The 16692-nt window shown below is 42.0% G+C and overlaps 2 protein-coding genes across 4 annotated transcripts in view; both read left to right on the top strand.

The window, feature by feature from the left end:
• LOC126561391 (homeodomain-interacting protein kinase 1) overlaps positions 1–16692 on the top strand; it is a 199835-nt gene that overhangs the window by 172143 nt on the left and 11000 nt on the right. The gene's annotated exons all lie outside the window — the stretch shown is intronic.
• Positions 14873–16692, top strand: part of LOC126561800 (uncharacterized) — a 39681-nt gene continuing 37861 nt past the window's right edge. Inside the window, exon 1 of the mRNA XM_050218124.1 lies at positions 14873–15565. Coding sequence (XP_050074081.1) covers positions 14885–15565 — 681 coding nt within the window. The 5' untranslated portion in view covers positions 14873–14884. The remainder of the gene's footprint in view (positions 15566–16692) is intronic.

The following is a 16692-nucleotide window of genomic DNA, read 5'->3' as shown; positions in this document are numbered from 1 at the left end:
AAAGCACGGACTCGCCTGCTCGCACTTGGAGGAACGAATTTCCGACCGAATGCTTTAGCTGCTTCCGGGGAGGGCATTTGTGTGTGTGCGAGAGTGAAAGGATACATTGGGAAACGGATATAAATGGTAATCGAAGTGATTGTTTGAATCCACCACCAACCCCAACTACCACCACACACTTTCAATGGACGCTTAATGATGGTGATGATTTCGTACATTTTGTTAGCAAATAAGAACTGAAATCGTAGAAAGTTTCTTTCACAGCCACTTTCCACTGGCTTGCCATTATAAGAAAGGCAAGGAAGGACGCTCAATGAGGTTTAGTTTTTTCGACCGAAAGCTTCAAACTGCACTGAGCCAAAGACTTGTAACAATGCAGTGAGTAAGTTGCACGGCGTGAGTTCAAATCTCATCCAAATCAATTACAGACTTTCCATACAGATATTCGTAATTCAATTTCATAACGGCAGCATTGGAAACAAAAGTTAATCTTATTAGTAAAAGAGTTAAAGCGTAATGTCATAGCAAAATCGTGACGATTGAGAATAGATTTCAATTCAGGAAAACCACCCTCCACACTTTCTTGGTACGTGCGATAGCGTTCGAAAATCTTCCCGCTGTGTCAGCTTAACATGGTTCTAGCTGCGCAAATTTTTTTACCGGCCTTCACAATCCTCTACCAAATTCTGATCCCTTGCTGCGCTAAGCTTCCTATCCGACTTCCGGTCAATGTGAAAATCATAGAATAAAATAGAGCTTCAAATGGGGAACGTCATTTTTCGCGCTAGGACCACCAGTAGTCGTCAGGTTTCCATTGTTCACAGTCAGAGGCACACGGCTGTCAGCTTCATTTGGTATTCATAAAGGCCAGCACGACGAGCAATGTCGACTCTCGGTGAGAAGAAGAAGAATACGACGACGACGACGACCCGTCCAATGATAATAAGCTTTCCTGCCTTCCAGTTCCAGAAAGCCGGCAGACATTCTCGGTTGAATCTTCGCGATTGCATCTGAATGTTCTGGGCGTGTTTTTGGAACGAAAGTTGTTCGGATGGGTCCAAGAGGGAAACTCTTTTGTACGAGACTATTGCCTCGCAAGCATGCAGATCCTATTTCAATCTTTCGGTCATATTCCGTGGTTCAAATGTGAGCATAACCAGCGAAAGGGAAATAATCATAGCAAAACCTCGAAATGCTGCTCCATGCGTGGGGAATCACGATCACCGGCCAAAAAAAAAAAGGACACATTTTCACTCAACAGAAGGCTCTTCCGTTCCGTCCTTTCGCGTGTACAAAGAGCTTGAGGAAACGGACTTTTTTGTTTGTTTGACTTCCTTTGTGACTACGCTGTGACTACCTTAGGCCTTGCGCTGTATGCCTTTAAGTCTTCAAAGAGTCTTTTTCGGGTCGGGATTTCCGCCCACTTCCGGTGCGCGATTGTTTGCATAGGCCGAACAAAGTCGAGCATTACTAGCCTTCCTGACTCCGGTTGCTTTCTTCCAACGGACTTCGGCTGGAAAGCGTGTGGATTTACCGTACTACACCTGAACCTGGTTGGAACTTCAATAGCAAAAATGCTCCCTTTCCTCCTTCCATAGAGCAATGGCTTCCGCTCGCGGCCTACAATAAAATAATAATGTATGTAATCCCCGAAAAAGGGTTTGTTCTGTGCGCCGTTCGAAGAATAAAGTAGCCAAAAGACAAGCCACCGTCCACCGCATACACTGGCTGGCGTGCTGAAAAGGGTAAGAGTTTGTGACGATCCACTATTAGACGAAAGTTTTATCGTCCGATGGCTACCGAAATAAACAAACACTATATCAGGACGAGGGCAGCCCGTCACTCACCAGCCCGGCCGGCCGGCGCTTCTTCTTTTAATAAAGATATCCAAAACCCGGGCCGCTGCAATTATGCTGAAAGGGTACTAAAATTTCCGCCTCGTTTCATTCATCCTTGATTGAAGCGAGGGCAACAGCATGTATTGAAATGTTATCAATTACGCTAATAGCCGGACCGCTTCTTCACCACGATCGCGATACATACGCTAGTCGAGTCGGGTTGCTGCTCGATTGAAGTAAATCTTGGTTTTTGTTTTTCAACACAAAACTTCGAGTGGTCCTTAACTGGTTCGGAGGGCTAAATGTGACCATAAACAACGGACCGCTCATGCTTAAAAGCCAGATAAGAAACTTTACACACCGTGCTTTTGGCTGTGGTAAGCACTATTTTTGCTACCTATTTATTACGAGCCATTAGCGCCGCGAGCCCTTTTTTTGCTACCCAACATTCGTAACCGATCATCGGTAAACGATTTCAACGAGCGCTTCAAAGAAGTCGTTAGCAGAGTCGTAAACAGCTAGAAACGCTTGCCAGGTTGGTGTGGGGACTATGGACCATCGCGTACCTTTTTTTTCGGGAAGGGACAGATGGTGTAGAGTGAGCATAAAATTTAAAGGCAGCATTATTGACAGGAAAAACACACCAGTGTCGTTGAACGTTGTAAAGCGTTCGATAATGGGAGAGATGATTCATTCTGGTTCGGGGCGAGATGCTACTCAGCAGAAATGTTTTGCACAAAATTATGCTTTCGACATGCTTTTATTGCTTTGTTTTGGTGCGAAACGTTTTAAAATGAACGATCAACGTCCGGTAAATCACATTTTTGATTGCCTGATTGATTGCCATCCAATGCAAAGGGCCTAAATTGCATATGTTTAGGCGCTTGGGTGAAAAAAAGGTAGTACTAGTTTCACAACACATTTTTGTATCTCTTCTAAAGGTAAATGCTGCATCACAATTTACAAATAAAGTTATAATAAGTTTGAGTGATGATGGTAATACATTAGATAAAGTTGTTTTTAAAGAATTATTAAATAAATAAAAAACATTGATCAAAATGGTGATAATAAATAGCAAAAATGTCAATCTACAAGCAAACAAGCATTCCACGGTTAATGAAAAAGCACTTTACAATTTTTACTTCCGTCCTGAAGGGGCCAATTCATTCGCAGTAAAACGATAGCAATACAAATGTTTCTTGCTGATGGATTCAATTAAAGTGGGGTGCAGTTTATTCTTCAAAATTCCATTTCAATCATATCATCGTGCTGGTTATCGGAAAAAAGGGAATTTTACTCCATTTTGCTACCCATAACAAATAAGGTCATCCTTGTGTAATGCGAAAATAATTTATAAAATCAATTTCCAGTACCGTATTTTTAATGGTTAGTAAAAGTCAGCATCCAAATGCCTATCACAAACATTTTTGTTTGTCCATTCTTCCATTTATTAAAAACACTTTGAACTGTAGATTTTATTTTTCCAATTATCAGGAAATTTTATTCTCATATATATTCCCATTTTTCATCGTAATTGCTCGTAGTAAGCATTTTAACACGAATTCTTTTACATTACTAGTCCACCGAATGTAAGCCCAAATGTATGCAATCAACGTGTAACAGGAATTTCAGTGGCAGATCGTTCTAAATTACCATTCCCCGGTGCATCAAACAAGTCCAGCAAACAAAAAAAGGGGGAAGTGAATGCTTTTCACCACAAAATCCATTCGGCCAAAATTCGCTTACTATCGAGATAACTCACTTTTTCAACCAACTCCAACACAAACGCATAGTGCAGCTCGGTAATTGGAAGTGATCGGAGTGGTAATTGGGCCAAGTGGCAACGAGAAGATACTTAATTCGAAAGTCATTATCGTATGCACATAAAATTTCTCGCACCGTGCCGTACCGTTCCGACAAGGGTTGGGCAAGTGTAGGGCTAGAGGGCGAGAACAGGTGCTTCTGTAATGAGGCTCCCATCGGAAGTTCCTAAGCACTTCCGGGAGTTGCTCGGTCTGATCGGGCCTGGATTTCGGAAAGGTCGGAGCAGGATTTAGCTCTCACATGCACAAACACACGCCCTCATGGCAACGTACCGTGTCACAAATGCCGTGGGAAATTAACCACACGCTTGTGGCTCAATCCGCTTCGAGCGAAAAGCTCACCGGCAGCATCAGTTTCTCATCCTCTCCCGAAAATTCCATTTTCAGGCAATAAATTAGTGAATTCGAAGTCAATAAAGCTTAAATGAAATAATTTGCTCCCCATCCCTCGTTGCCTGAGACCCACAAAACATGTCACTGTCTCGCACTAACTAAATACGTGAATTATTTCCATCACAGCCCTTTTTCTGGTGGAAGCTGTAATCACGCGAATAAATAAAATTTATTCCAACACAATTTATTTACCCAGAAAACTTTGTCAGCTCCGTGCTCGCACCCCCCTCTTTCCTTACCCTTCTTTGGGGGCTGTGCAGCAAACGATGCGTAACGCAGCTAAGCATAGAACCGCCGTCTAGCGTGCTGTTAACGCCAGGGTTTACAACAGTGTGGCAGCAACTAATATGCTGCATGTCCTCTGTACGCTCAGCTCCTAATCCTCAACGCCGTACCGTACCAAACACCTCCAATCAATAATTCTACCCAGTGTCCCCGTTGTAAGCCTTTGGTGTGGTGTGGTGCGATCGGGAGCCAACCAGGGGGCTTCGTTCTGGAACGTCAGTTGCGCTTGAAATCGCGGTCGAATGATGAAGGCTCGTCCGTTTTCGAAAACCCGCCTCCGGAAGCCGCATAATTTTAATTCAATCTAGAAACGAACGGTACGCGAAAGCTTTACCCGTGCTGTTCCGGGTGGGGAATGGATGGAAAAGCGGAGGAGATCGCAAATTTTAGCCCTAGGACTAGGACGGACTAGGGTAGCGTCAGGTCGACGGCTTGCACAATTTAGCGACTACCTCGATAAATAATTAAACATGCTAATAAACTTTTCCAATAATTCGTCAGCAACAACAGCCACCGAGCGGATGGGACTAAGGGAAGACAGAGCGACAGCTGGGGGGCCGTTCAAAACAGACTGCCTTCCCTAATATCGACCACCTGTTTTTCCGCGCGCACTTTCCCTCCCTTACATGTTCCGATCGTTCGGAGCTAATCGAAAGACCGATGATGGAAAAGTTATTACCGGTTGTTAAAGCATTCACAGCAGGCACAACGACGACGTCCCTGACGATCCACTGACTTTATGTGAGTCCCGTAAGCCAAGAGTGGCAGGCAATGCTCCAAAATTTTATGAAGCAGTTCGAACGTATTTGCATCCCGCCCAAAAGCAAGACCACACGGAGAGTATGCAAAAATGGAAAATAAAATACATATTGCACACGGAGTTCAAAGTTCAAACGATAACTGCAAAAATTAACGACTACTAAACACCACACCACCGTGCACGCTTGTTGCCCATCGAATGCGAATCGATAATGAAGGGCACAATTTGTCAATTTATTAGTGTGGACAGCGTTAAAATGTTGCACACGAGATGCATTATTGGGTTTTGGGGGATTTTTTTCGTCTTTATCATGACTGTTCTTTTATTTTGTTTTTATCGCTCAAGTGCATCAATTAATGAACCTTAATTAAAGATTCGCTGCCGATGATAAATTGGTAATTCACGGTTGTGCTAGGTAGCTGTGTCCATGTCCACGCAAACACACAGGCAACCGTACATGGCACAAAACACAATAGAACGGGCAATAAGTGTCATTTACGCTCATTAAGATGACAATCGTAGATTGTGAGCGTTTTAATTAAATTTACTTAAATCGATTCCATTTGTCGGATTGTCTTTTTCATGCGGCTTCTTTGCTATATCGCCCTCCGGTCTCCGTTATCATTTACAAGTTCACGGCCGTACGACATGGCAGGTTTTATCGCTCCATATATCCGCCGGTACGGTTCCCATGTTGTTCGTACCGTGTGACACAATCTTGTCCATTGTTTGTTAATGTTTTGATTGGTTGCTTTTCTAGCTGGGTGCAGGACACGTGCTCTCGGGACGATGTAGTAATCGCATCCGTCATTATCATTGTCTGTGGGTGATAATTTCAAGTGTCTTTCTTACTTTTGCTAGGCCAGCCTCGCCCGGCCAGCTTGATTAGTGACTTCAAAAGGGAATGATCGCTTCTTGAAGCTGGGAAGTACTTAGTCGTTATCTGTTAAGCATTGCATTACACATGCAATTATGTAAACACGGCTTTATGCCGGTGTTGTAGCGTTAAGTTAGGTAGTCACTGTAAGTAGATTCGTTAAGTTAGAAAACTCTCACTAGTTAGGGAGTTCCCAAGCGGGGAACTCACATAGCCTATATAAGTGTGCACGTGGTGGGGAACGGCCTCTTGATTCCTGTTCTGACGTGGTGTCTCACGTGTGGAGATGCTGCGTAATAAAACGTAAAAACCTTCAAAACGCGTGTGTACGAATATGATATGGTAAACGCCGAAAGAGAAAGATATAACATGGCGATCCTGCCAGGAGCCCTGCTAAAGTTTACCGTACGACATCTGTGAATCGTAAAGTACGTACAGTGAAGTGCAGATAACAAAAAACCTGAACGCATACCATTACACCGACCGAAAAGAGCTACGCAAAAGCATCGAACCCAACACCACCCGCAGACCAGTGAACAACACAAAGAGACAACCATAATTATGCTGATCGTTAAAATCGTCAAACACCAAAATCGTTAACCATCATTACGCTGATCAGCCAAATCAAACCAAATCAGCATAACGAAGACCAAACCAGAACGAACACGTGACGTCAGAGCGTCGAACTCCGCCATCGCGCTGACCACGTCGAGCAGCAACACCAGCATCCGAGAAGATCATCACGCCGAGCGACAGAACGCGTACCATAGAACACCGTGCCGCGCCACCGCGTTAAACCAGATATCAGCTACACCAGCCCATCGAGTGCCGCCATCGCGCTGCTCAAACCACGCCGATCCAGGTGCAGACGCATAACCTCTACGGAACAAAGGCCACAGCATAGGATATCAGCTACACCAGTCCTTCGAGTGCCGCCATCGCGCTGATCAAACCACGCCGATCCAGGTGCAGACGCATAACCTCTACGGAACAAAGGTACGTGAAACCACCATACAAGTGCCACACAAAACCAAAAGTTTGTAAAATTTAAGCTAGATAGGATTTTTTTAATTGTGTTATTTATTTCGTTTTTAAATTATTTAAATTATTTCCTTATTTATTGCTATTTATTTATTTATAAATCGTGCCACGTGAAACCAAATCGTTTTGTGAAAGTGATTTCTTTTTTCTACACGTATAACTCTACACTAATTGTGTTTGATAGTCGGATGAAACCTCGTGGTCTTTTCGAAAGCAAATAATATAATCACTCGACCGTGATGGGTCTTCTTTAATTCTATGATTTTTCACATATTCCCAATATTCGTTGAAAAAAAATAATAATAATATACACATATAAAAAAAAAAAAAAAAAATTTGAGTACAGTGATCTTTAGCAATTATATTCATTTCAAATGGTATTTCAATAGCTATTACATTTTCTTGTTCCTCCATACATATTATCGGCTCATACTGTTACACGCTCTACTAGTTAACCTACTTTTACTAAATGAAAAAAGCGACTAAAACTGCTAGTACACCTGCAAATAGATCCACTAGAAACAAAACTATTAGTACCCCTGTAAATAATACCAGCACGAACCAAGCTGCTAGTATCCCTGCAATTAAAACAACTACAAACGCAACCAACAGAAAACCACATACAATGACAACTAAGTTGGATATAAATCTAGCACTAAAACTGGTAAAGCCTTTCGATGGTTCAAATACCCTATTAAATGCATACATTGAAAGTGTTGAACTTCTGTTAGACTATGCTAAAGGAGTACCAGAAGTGGATATCATTAAGTTTATGAAAACCACATTGATTGGAATTGCTCATGGAGTCATAGACACAGCATGTACTATAAAAGAAGCTTTCTCACTTCTTCGTACACGATTTAGCGTGCACTTAACGCCGCTAGCTGTAGAAAAAGAGTTGACCGCATTAAATCAAGGCTCAAAAACCATTTCTGAATTTGGCAAAGAGTTAGAAATAATGGCTGCCAAATTAGCTGCAGCCCATGTGTCTGTAGGAACTTTTGCTACTGAATTTGCCGCACACAGCATTGTGAACCCGATTGTAGTGCGTGCGTTTATACAAGGGTTAAACGAATCCAATACAAGATTTTTCTTACAAGCTCGCAATCCGCTTACGCTAAGCAAAGCAATATCAGATGCTTTGGAATGTGAACCAATTACAGAGAAATCAACAGCCCTTTGGTATCAAACCCCTCATCAACCAAGACGTTATACGAAACGCTTCCAAAATTCGCGCTACCCAAGGCAATCATACAACCCATCATATAGAGGTAGAACATTTCAACGATATTCTGCTCATCAAGGTTATGAAAACCAACCACGAAATTTTGCAAATAATAATCAACGTGGATATGGGAGCAGGAATCATCATCAAATTCAACAGCGAACGCCAACCCCAACATCCACTGGGCGAAACAATCACAGCAACAGAGTGCATTTGGGAAATGCTGACCTTTATGAGAACTGTAACGATATGGTTCAAAACTCAACTGAAGAGCAAAATGAAATAGCTAATTTATTTCGTTAAATTACAATTCGATACGGGCGTTAAAGCAAAATTTAATATTTTCGGAGTTTACCGCGATCTTGTCATTGATACAGGAGCTACTTGTTGTGTATTAAACGCAAACTATGTCCCCAAGCAAACCATCATAGATAAAACCATTGTATTAAATATTTACGGAATCAACGGCCCTACCAAATCTTTAGGTTGTATTAAAACGAACATTTTTGCTGATTCTCACAACTTTCCTATCATGTTCCATGTCATAAATACACTTCCATCCCACATAGTAGGACTATTAGGAGTCAACTTTTTGAAAAAACATAAAGCGAATCTAAATTTTGAAAATATGAGTTTGACCTGTAATGTCAACCATAGGCCAACATGTTTAGTAATCCCAGCTAGGACGGAATTTGTTACTTACATTGATACTTCACAAACTGATTCTTGTGTAGTACTTAATGAAACAATCCAACCGAATGTATTCATAGCGAATACAATTGCCAATCCTCAAAATGGTAAATTACCAATACGCATTGCAAACTTCCAAAATAAATCTGTAACTATAGCCCAACTGCAACCAACGATTAAACCTGCCTCAGATTTTAACATCTTAGAAATAAAAACTCCTCAACACGATACCGGTCATGCAAACCAATTGTTAAAAGAACTGGATTTATCACATTTACACGAAGACGATAAAAGTGCAATTGCTAAGATTTGTCTCAAATATAATGACATCTTCTGTTTGCAGAATGATAAATTGAGCACCACTACAGTTTACGAAGCTTCTTTGAAAATAAGAAATAATACAATGCCTATATATGCAAAACCCTACAGGCTACCATATGCACAAAAAGAAGAGGTTGATGCTCAAATTCGTAAAATGTTAAAAAACAAAACCATTGAAGCAACACAGTCGGAATGGAACAGTCCAATATTATTGGTTCCCAAAAAGACTAGTACTGATCAAAAGAAATGGAGACTTGTAATTGATTATCGCAAAGTAAACACAGTATTGCAGGATGATAAGTTCCCTCTACCGAATATTGATGAAGTCATAGATACCTTGTCTGGATCGAAATATTTTTCGCATCTAGATTTGTCACAAGGGTACTATCAGTGCAAGTTAAGGAAACAAGATCGACCAATTACCGCCTTTACGACCCCAACTGGTCAATACCAGATGACAAGGTTACCAATGGGATTAAAAATAAGTCCATCTACATTCTCAAGAATGATGACAGTGGCTATGTCAGGTTTAAACGCAGAGCAATGCCTCATCTACTTAGATGACATCGTCGTATTTGGTAAAAACATGCAGGAACATAACAAAAATTTATTAGATGTATTTGAGAGATTGCGACAAGTGAACCTCAAATTAAACCCAGAAAAATGTCATTTTTTAAAAAAAGAGTTAATATACTTGGGACATTATATTTCGGCAGAAGGGATAAAACCAGATCCACAAAAATTAAGATGCATCAACGAATGGCAACCCCCAACATCTTCCGATGAAGTGAAACGTTTTGTAGCTTTTGCTAATTATTATAGAAAGCATATAAAAGACTTTGCCGCAATATGCATGCCTTTAAACCGCCTTACACGAAAAGGAATTCCTTTTGAATGGACAACCACTTGCCAGGCCGCATTTGATAAACTCAAAGAACACTTTGTTAACCCTCCAGTTTTAGATTTTCCCGATTTCAGTAAAAATAATACTTTTGTTTTACACACAGATGCCTCTAATAGTGCTATAGGTGCAGTTTTGAGTAACCAAAATGGAAAGCCAATTTCTTTTGCTAGTAGAGCCCTTAACAAAGCCGAACTAAATTATGCAACTATTGAAAAAGAGTTGCTAGCCATAGTGTGGTCCGTTAAGCATTACCGCCCATACCTTTATGGAAGGCATTTCAATATTTTTACAGATCATAGACCGTTAGTCTATCTCTTCACAATGAACAATCCTTCAAGCCGTTTAACCAAATTTCGACTTGCACTAGAAGAGTACAACTTTACTGTTTGTTATAAAAAAGGAACTGAAAACCTAATAGCAGACACTTTATCTAGATTACCACTATCTGATCTGAAAGCAATTAATGCACAGGAAGAAGTGTTAATTTCCACAAGATCCAAAACTGATAGCAACGATACTTGCCAAAACGATAATGATTCAGCAGTATCTAAAGTAAACTATATTGAGCTGCAGTTTTGCCCTAACGTAAAAGATCTTGTTATTCTAAAAGAAAAAATTATTTTGCCAAAATTCAATACTATTGTTTACTTACGAGGAATAATAGTTAGAATAAAAGCTATTATTAAATCATTGAAGAATAAAACGTATTTGGTGATAAAGAAACGAGATGAAGCTACGAACAAATTTATGGAACAACTAAAAACCCTCAATGAGAAGGGAATGCCAGAGATAATTGTACTCAACGAAAATGTGAAAGTATTGGGAAATCATGAAAAAACAAAGAAACTGATTATAATGAATGATTATCACACTTTACCGACTGCAGGACACGCAGGTTTTCATCGGACTGTTAATACAATTAAACAAAGATATACATGGCCAGGAATTAATAAGGATGTAAAAGATATGATAGCCAAATGCAAACAATGCCAATTAAACAAACCAAATAAGCCACAAAAAATACCTCTTAAAATAACAGATACTGCAAAAACAAGCATGGAAAAGATATTTATTGATCTCGTAGGTCCATTAGTAAATTCACATGGTTTTGAATATATTTTAACAACACAATGCGACTTAACCAAGTTTGTAACAGCCACGCCAATAAAAAATAAAAGAACTGAAACAGTCGCAAAAGCTTTAGTAGAGAAAGTTATCCTTAAATACGGAGTGCCAGAAAGTATTTGTACAGACAGAGGCACAGAATTCCTTTCAACGCTATTTACCGAGATATGTAAACTATTGAAAATAGAAAAACTCCAATCCACAGCCTATCATCACGAAACAGTAGGAGCCCTTGAAAACACGCATAAACAACTAGGAAATTTTCTAAGAATATACAGTGATAAGAAAGCGTTAGATTGGCACGAATGGGTAAACTTCTACGAGTTTGCCTATAATAACACCGTACACACTGCTACAGGTTATACTCCATTTTATCTTATGTATGGAAGGCAAGCGAACATACCATCTAACGTAATAAACGAAAAAGTCAATAGAACACAATACGATCTAGACAATTACGCAACCGTGTTAGGGCTAAAATTGAAAATAGCGCATGAGGAAGTAAGAAAGCGTCTAATACAAAATAAGGTTAAAAGCAAAGAATATTATGACGAAAGAACAAAACAGAAAATATTTCAACCAGGCACTCAGGTAGTAATCCGAGGGGAAAATATAAAGAAATTGGAAACACCATACAGCGGTCCTTATTCAGTATTAGAAGATAAAGGTGAAAACGTAATCATAGAGGATAACGGAAAACCCGATGTAGTTCATAAGAATAGGATCAAGGAATGGCATGTATAAAAAAAAAAAAAAAAAAAAAAAAAAAGATTAGGCGTGTTGTAGCGTTAAGTTAGGTAGTCACTGTAAGTAGATTCGTTAAGTTAGAAAACTCTCACTAGTTAGGGAGTTCCCAAGCGGGGAACTCACATAGCCTATATAAGTGTGCACGTGGTGGGGAACGGCCTCTTGATTCCTGTTCTGACGTGGTGTCTCACGTGTGGAGATGCTGCGTAATAAAACGTAAAAACCTTCAAAACGCGTGTGTACGAATATGATATGGTAAACGCCGAAAGAGAGTGATATAACACCGGTTTGAATGATGCGGGCAATTATAGTTACTTTAAGAAGGCGATCATCATCAAGAATGACTGGGCTGTTTGATGATTTGTGTCAGTAGGTGAGACACAGCTCATCAACAATCCATTTTAAATCAATTTTCCAATCGAGGTGGTCTGAGGATTAACGTGACCTAGGCCTAACTGCTACTGACTAACTCAAGTTGGCTTTTAGGACTTATTGAAACAATGTAGCCAGTCTTCACTAAAGGGAAACGGTCCGGGTGGGATTTGTACCTCGATCTTGACATGTGAAGTAACGACAACGGACAACAGACAACGACGAACGGTGTCTTCTTCAACACACTCCTCAAACTCGACAAATGCTGAAAGATTTGCATAAATTGCACCACAATCTCTCTTTCTCACCTCATCTCACTCACTCACTCACTCACTATTCTCACTTATCTCGCTCGTTTGCTCACTATCAACAAATAAAGAGATAATGAGCTGTCTTTCGAGTGATGCTTCAGTAAAAGCGGTCACTGATCTTGATAAAGCAAAGGTTACTCTACAAGCCCGAACAATGTGTATTCCAGCACACTCACGTGCTTCTGGACGAATTCTGTAATCTACCTACCAGCATTAAAGCATTCCATTAAGCTGTAATGTCATGCCGCAAGAACGGTGTTGTAATGTGATGCAACAATTCACATTTGCAGTGCATCATTCGTAGGCCACAACGCAAAACACAACACAATAACACAAAAAAAAAACGCTACACAAATCGAAAGCACATGATCGACACACACCAATGGACACTCACGCAATGCGATCGGTCAAACCGGTCTCGCGCCGTCACGCACACACACACACACACAGCCACACACGGTGGAATCACACGCTCGAGAGATACAAAGGCCTTTGCATCAAACAATCGATCAAAACACAACACGCACGCAATTGGAGCTCGCTTTACACGCGCGCCACGCATACACGATATGACCCCAAAACGCTACTAGAAAAAGGTTTTTTTTAACATACGTGCTACAAAACACAAAATTCACTACAATTCCTCCGAAAGGAAATGCTTGACACTTGATAACTTCATTTACCGTACACGTATGAATCGATCGAACGAAGATGGAGACGCGAATATGTCCATCCAGGTCACCGCGGATGTTGATCGTGAAATGACAGCAGGTGAGTATCTTACTCGGCGACAAATGCGAGAGTGCCGCCTAGCGAAAGAGCAAAGAGCGCTCTCTCGCTCTCTTACATTTGTTACAACTCTGTTCCAGCGTTTCTCAAGCAGACTTCTGGTTCAAGGTGTCGCTAAAACTATGGGGAACATTCCCCCAAACCGACTGTTTTCTTCTTACAAACTGCGGCTTGTTGATAGCGAAATAACACACGGAGAGGAAAACTCATCTCACCAAGGAATGAGATGCGCGAAGTCGTAATGATTATATGATGCGTATACTATCCTACCTAAGCGTAAAGATTCGACTGCGTTATCGCTCGCTTCTGCTTCGTAATAAATGTGTTTCATTATTCTGGTTACGTTTTTATGGTCGCGAAAACGAGGCAACAAAATCTGTTCTACCCAAGACAGATACTACCGGCACCGCGGGACGACATTAACTTCAGCGCATGGGGTTGTTAGTTTTATTTTTACGGCGCTACAAAAATAGACACCATGTCCCGGTTGTGATTATTTCCGTTCCAGGACTCTGAAAAATGTGTTGCTTGTAAATTACTTAGGTCCCGGAAGGGCAACTAGGGGCAACCGTGGGTGTGTGTGCGTCTGTTTAAATATGTTCACTCGAGTGTATCCTAGGAAGAAATAACACTACTACCACTGTATTTGAATAGTAATTTTACAGCATCACATCCAAGTCGGCTATGCTATAGTCACCGTGTCAACGTAACACATCACAGTCAAAATTGTTGACAAGCGACTGTCAAGCGTTAGTTTACTCCAAAAAATCAATTTTCAGTTGTTTCTGCTCCCGTGAGCAAACTCTCTCCGGGTATTATTTTAGTGAACCAGTTGTTGATTGAAGCACTTCAAACAATCAAATCCATTTCGGCTAACACGATTAGGTGTTGTGTATTTTTATGTCTTAAAGTATTGGGAAGCAGGTGTGCTGAATGTTCCGGTCGCTAAAATTGCGCACCAATTCCATGTGACGAATGTGAGCCGACGCGAAAAAAAGAACAAGTGGCAGTTGTCAGGCAACTCCAACGCGCACCGTGTGGCCCGGCTTGTACGCAATCAAAACAAACCCGAACTGGTCGAGTGGCTTGCAGGCAGGTTTGATTTTAATCTAATAAAATTGCCGCTTGCCTGAGCATATTCCGGGTACGGCATCGTACCGGCTAGGGTTCCGGTATTCCAACAGCGGGGAGAAGCGTATTTATTCTTCATCTTGTTTTTGCCCACCGAAACTGTCATCCACAGGACACAGGAGCAGCAGTAGTACGAAATTGAGGACACGCAGTGCAAAAAAGGGACCGGAATAGTATAGTGGTCGGGAACGGGCTTACCCCTGTCCGAACACACGCGCCACCTCACACACCACACGACCAACGAGCGGAATAATGAACTCGAACTATGTAAAAAAGTGTACCGAGTTCTTGCAGAACATACAGGCCCACAAACCGGCCGCAACCAATATTGCTGCTGCCGGTGTTGCGGTTGCTCATACCGATCCATCCTGCTTCAACCGTCCGCAGCAACCGCAATCGAACCGTTCCGAACCGGGGCCCAACAACAGTGCGAGCAAAAAAACCTCCCGAAGGGGTCGCCCAGCCGCTGGAGCTTTCGGTGTAGGAAAGCGTCCCGTTTGGCATCACGCCGGTACCGGTCCGACTGCCGGGTTTCCACGCCCGTCCGAACATTCCCAATTGCCAACGCACAACACGGCCCAACAGAAATTCGTCCGGTCCTGCTGTCCTTCACGCCGACCCGACACATCACAGCCGGGACGTGGTCGGGTAGATTGCCGCTGGGATGAGCAGCCTGGGAAACATCCTCCAGTACTCGGTGACATGATTGCGGACCCGATACAGGAAGGTCGTGGAGACGCAGATAACGTCAATCACTCGGATGGAATTGGACAGACGAACGTGCGAAGCACGGTGGAGATACCGACGATCGTTACGGGTGATGCAGACACGGGACACAATCGTCCACCGGAGGAATGTCAGGACCGTCAACCGCTGTCCTGGTCCGGGATACTGTCCAAACCGAATCCTCTTCCATCTGTCAACGAACGAAAGGTAAAAATCTCACCATCCTATTCTATCGGTGCGTTTCCTTTGCTTCACACTGCCCAAGCGTCAAAAAACCCCCCGCTGACAAAAAGCCAGGTACACTAGGTACACGAAAAATGTCCCCAAGCTCTGTAACGAAATAACGATGATTTCGTTAACTGTTATTTCGGGATCCCGTCCACGCTGGGAAGATGGGAGCACCGAGTGGGTGCGAAAGATTGTTCTGCAAAGTCCCGGCTTTCACCTTCCCACTGAACGCTCTTTACCGTTGTTATTTTCGGTGTGCCAAATATCCGGTCATCACGATCCTTCTTGCCATGGATGGGTTTCCAATTTACAGATTCCGATCCACCTAGAAGTAGTAGTAGTAGTATTAGTAGTGGTAGTGGGCAGCAAAACTCCGGCCCGGAACAAAATCAATGTTGTTGCAAAAGGACTTGGGCGACTAAGGGATTAGCAATGCTTGCTATGGGATGATCCGATGTTTTTCAGTACGACACTTTTCGAACAAAACCCCGCCTTTTTTCTGGATGTGGATCCAACATTCCTCAACCTGCTGCCTGCTAATCCACGCTAGGCCCCAAACCGTTCGATTTGTTTTGATTACAAGGCCAATTTTTGGGCACCGTTCAATTTTTCTTACACGAAGATGATTCGTTGTAGATGGAACAAGTGAACCAAAGTATGTGATAAACTATTCATATCGCTTTTTTGTTTGTTTTAGTTTTACGTTGTCCATCGCGATAGATCGATCGAAATAGGTTGGCTCGTATCGTGCAAAAGGACCTCGTCCACCCAAATCATCCTTCATGCAACCGGTGTAAGTGTCACCGAACCGCCTCTTGACAGGTGACATTAATCGATGTCAATATCTGTCTCACCGCTTAAAACTAATCAGGGCTCTTCGTGGTTCGCTTTGCCACATCCTGATCTGCCCTTTCGTGCCCTTATCGCGTGAAATGGTCCCTTTTGCTTTCCATCGATTTTCATCCCGGCAGTCCCTGTTTGAAAGTGAGTCAGAACGAGCCATCGTGACATCACGATTAAGCGATGCAACAGCCAACAGCATACTGATAGGCGTAATTCATAATAACAATAATAATGAAAAATATTTACGCTCACCTTCAGCGACA

This window comes from Anopheles maculipalpis, chromosome 3RL (assembly GCF_943734695.1).
Source record: "Anopheles maculipalpis chromosome 3RL, idAnoMacuDA_375_x, whole genome shotgun sequence".
Taxonomy (NCBI): Eukaryota; Metazoa; Arthropoda; class Insecta; order Diptera; family Culicidae; genus Anopheles; species Anopheles maculipalpis.
Note: the sequence above shows the minus strand (reverse complement) of the source record. Positions and strands in the feature narration are given on the sequence as shown.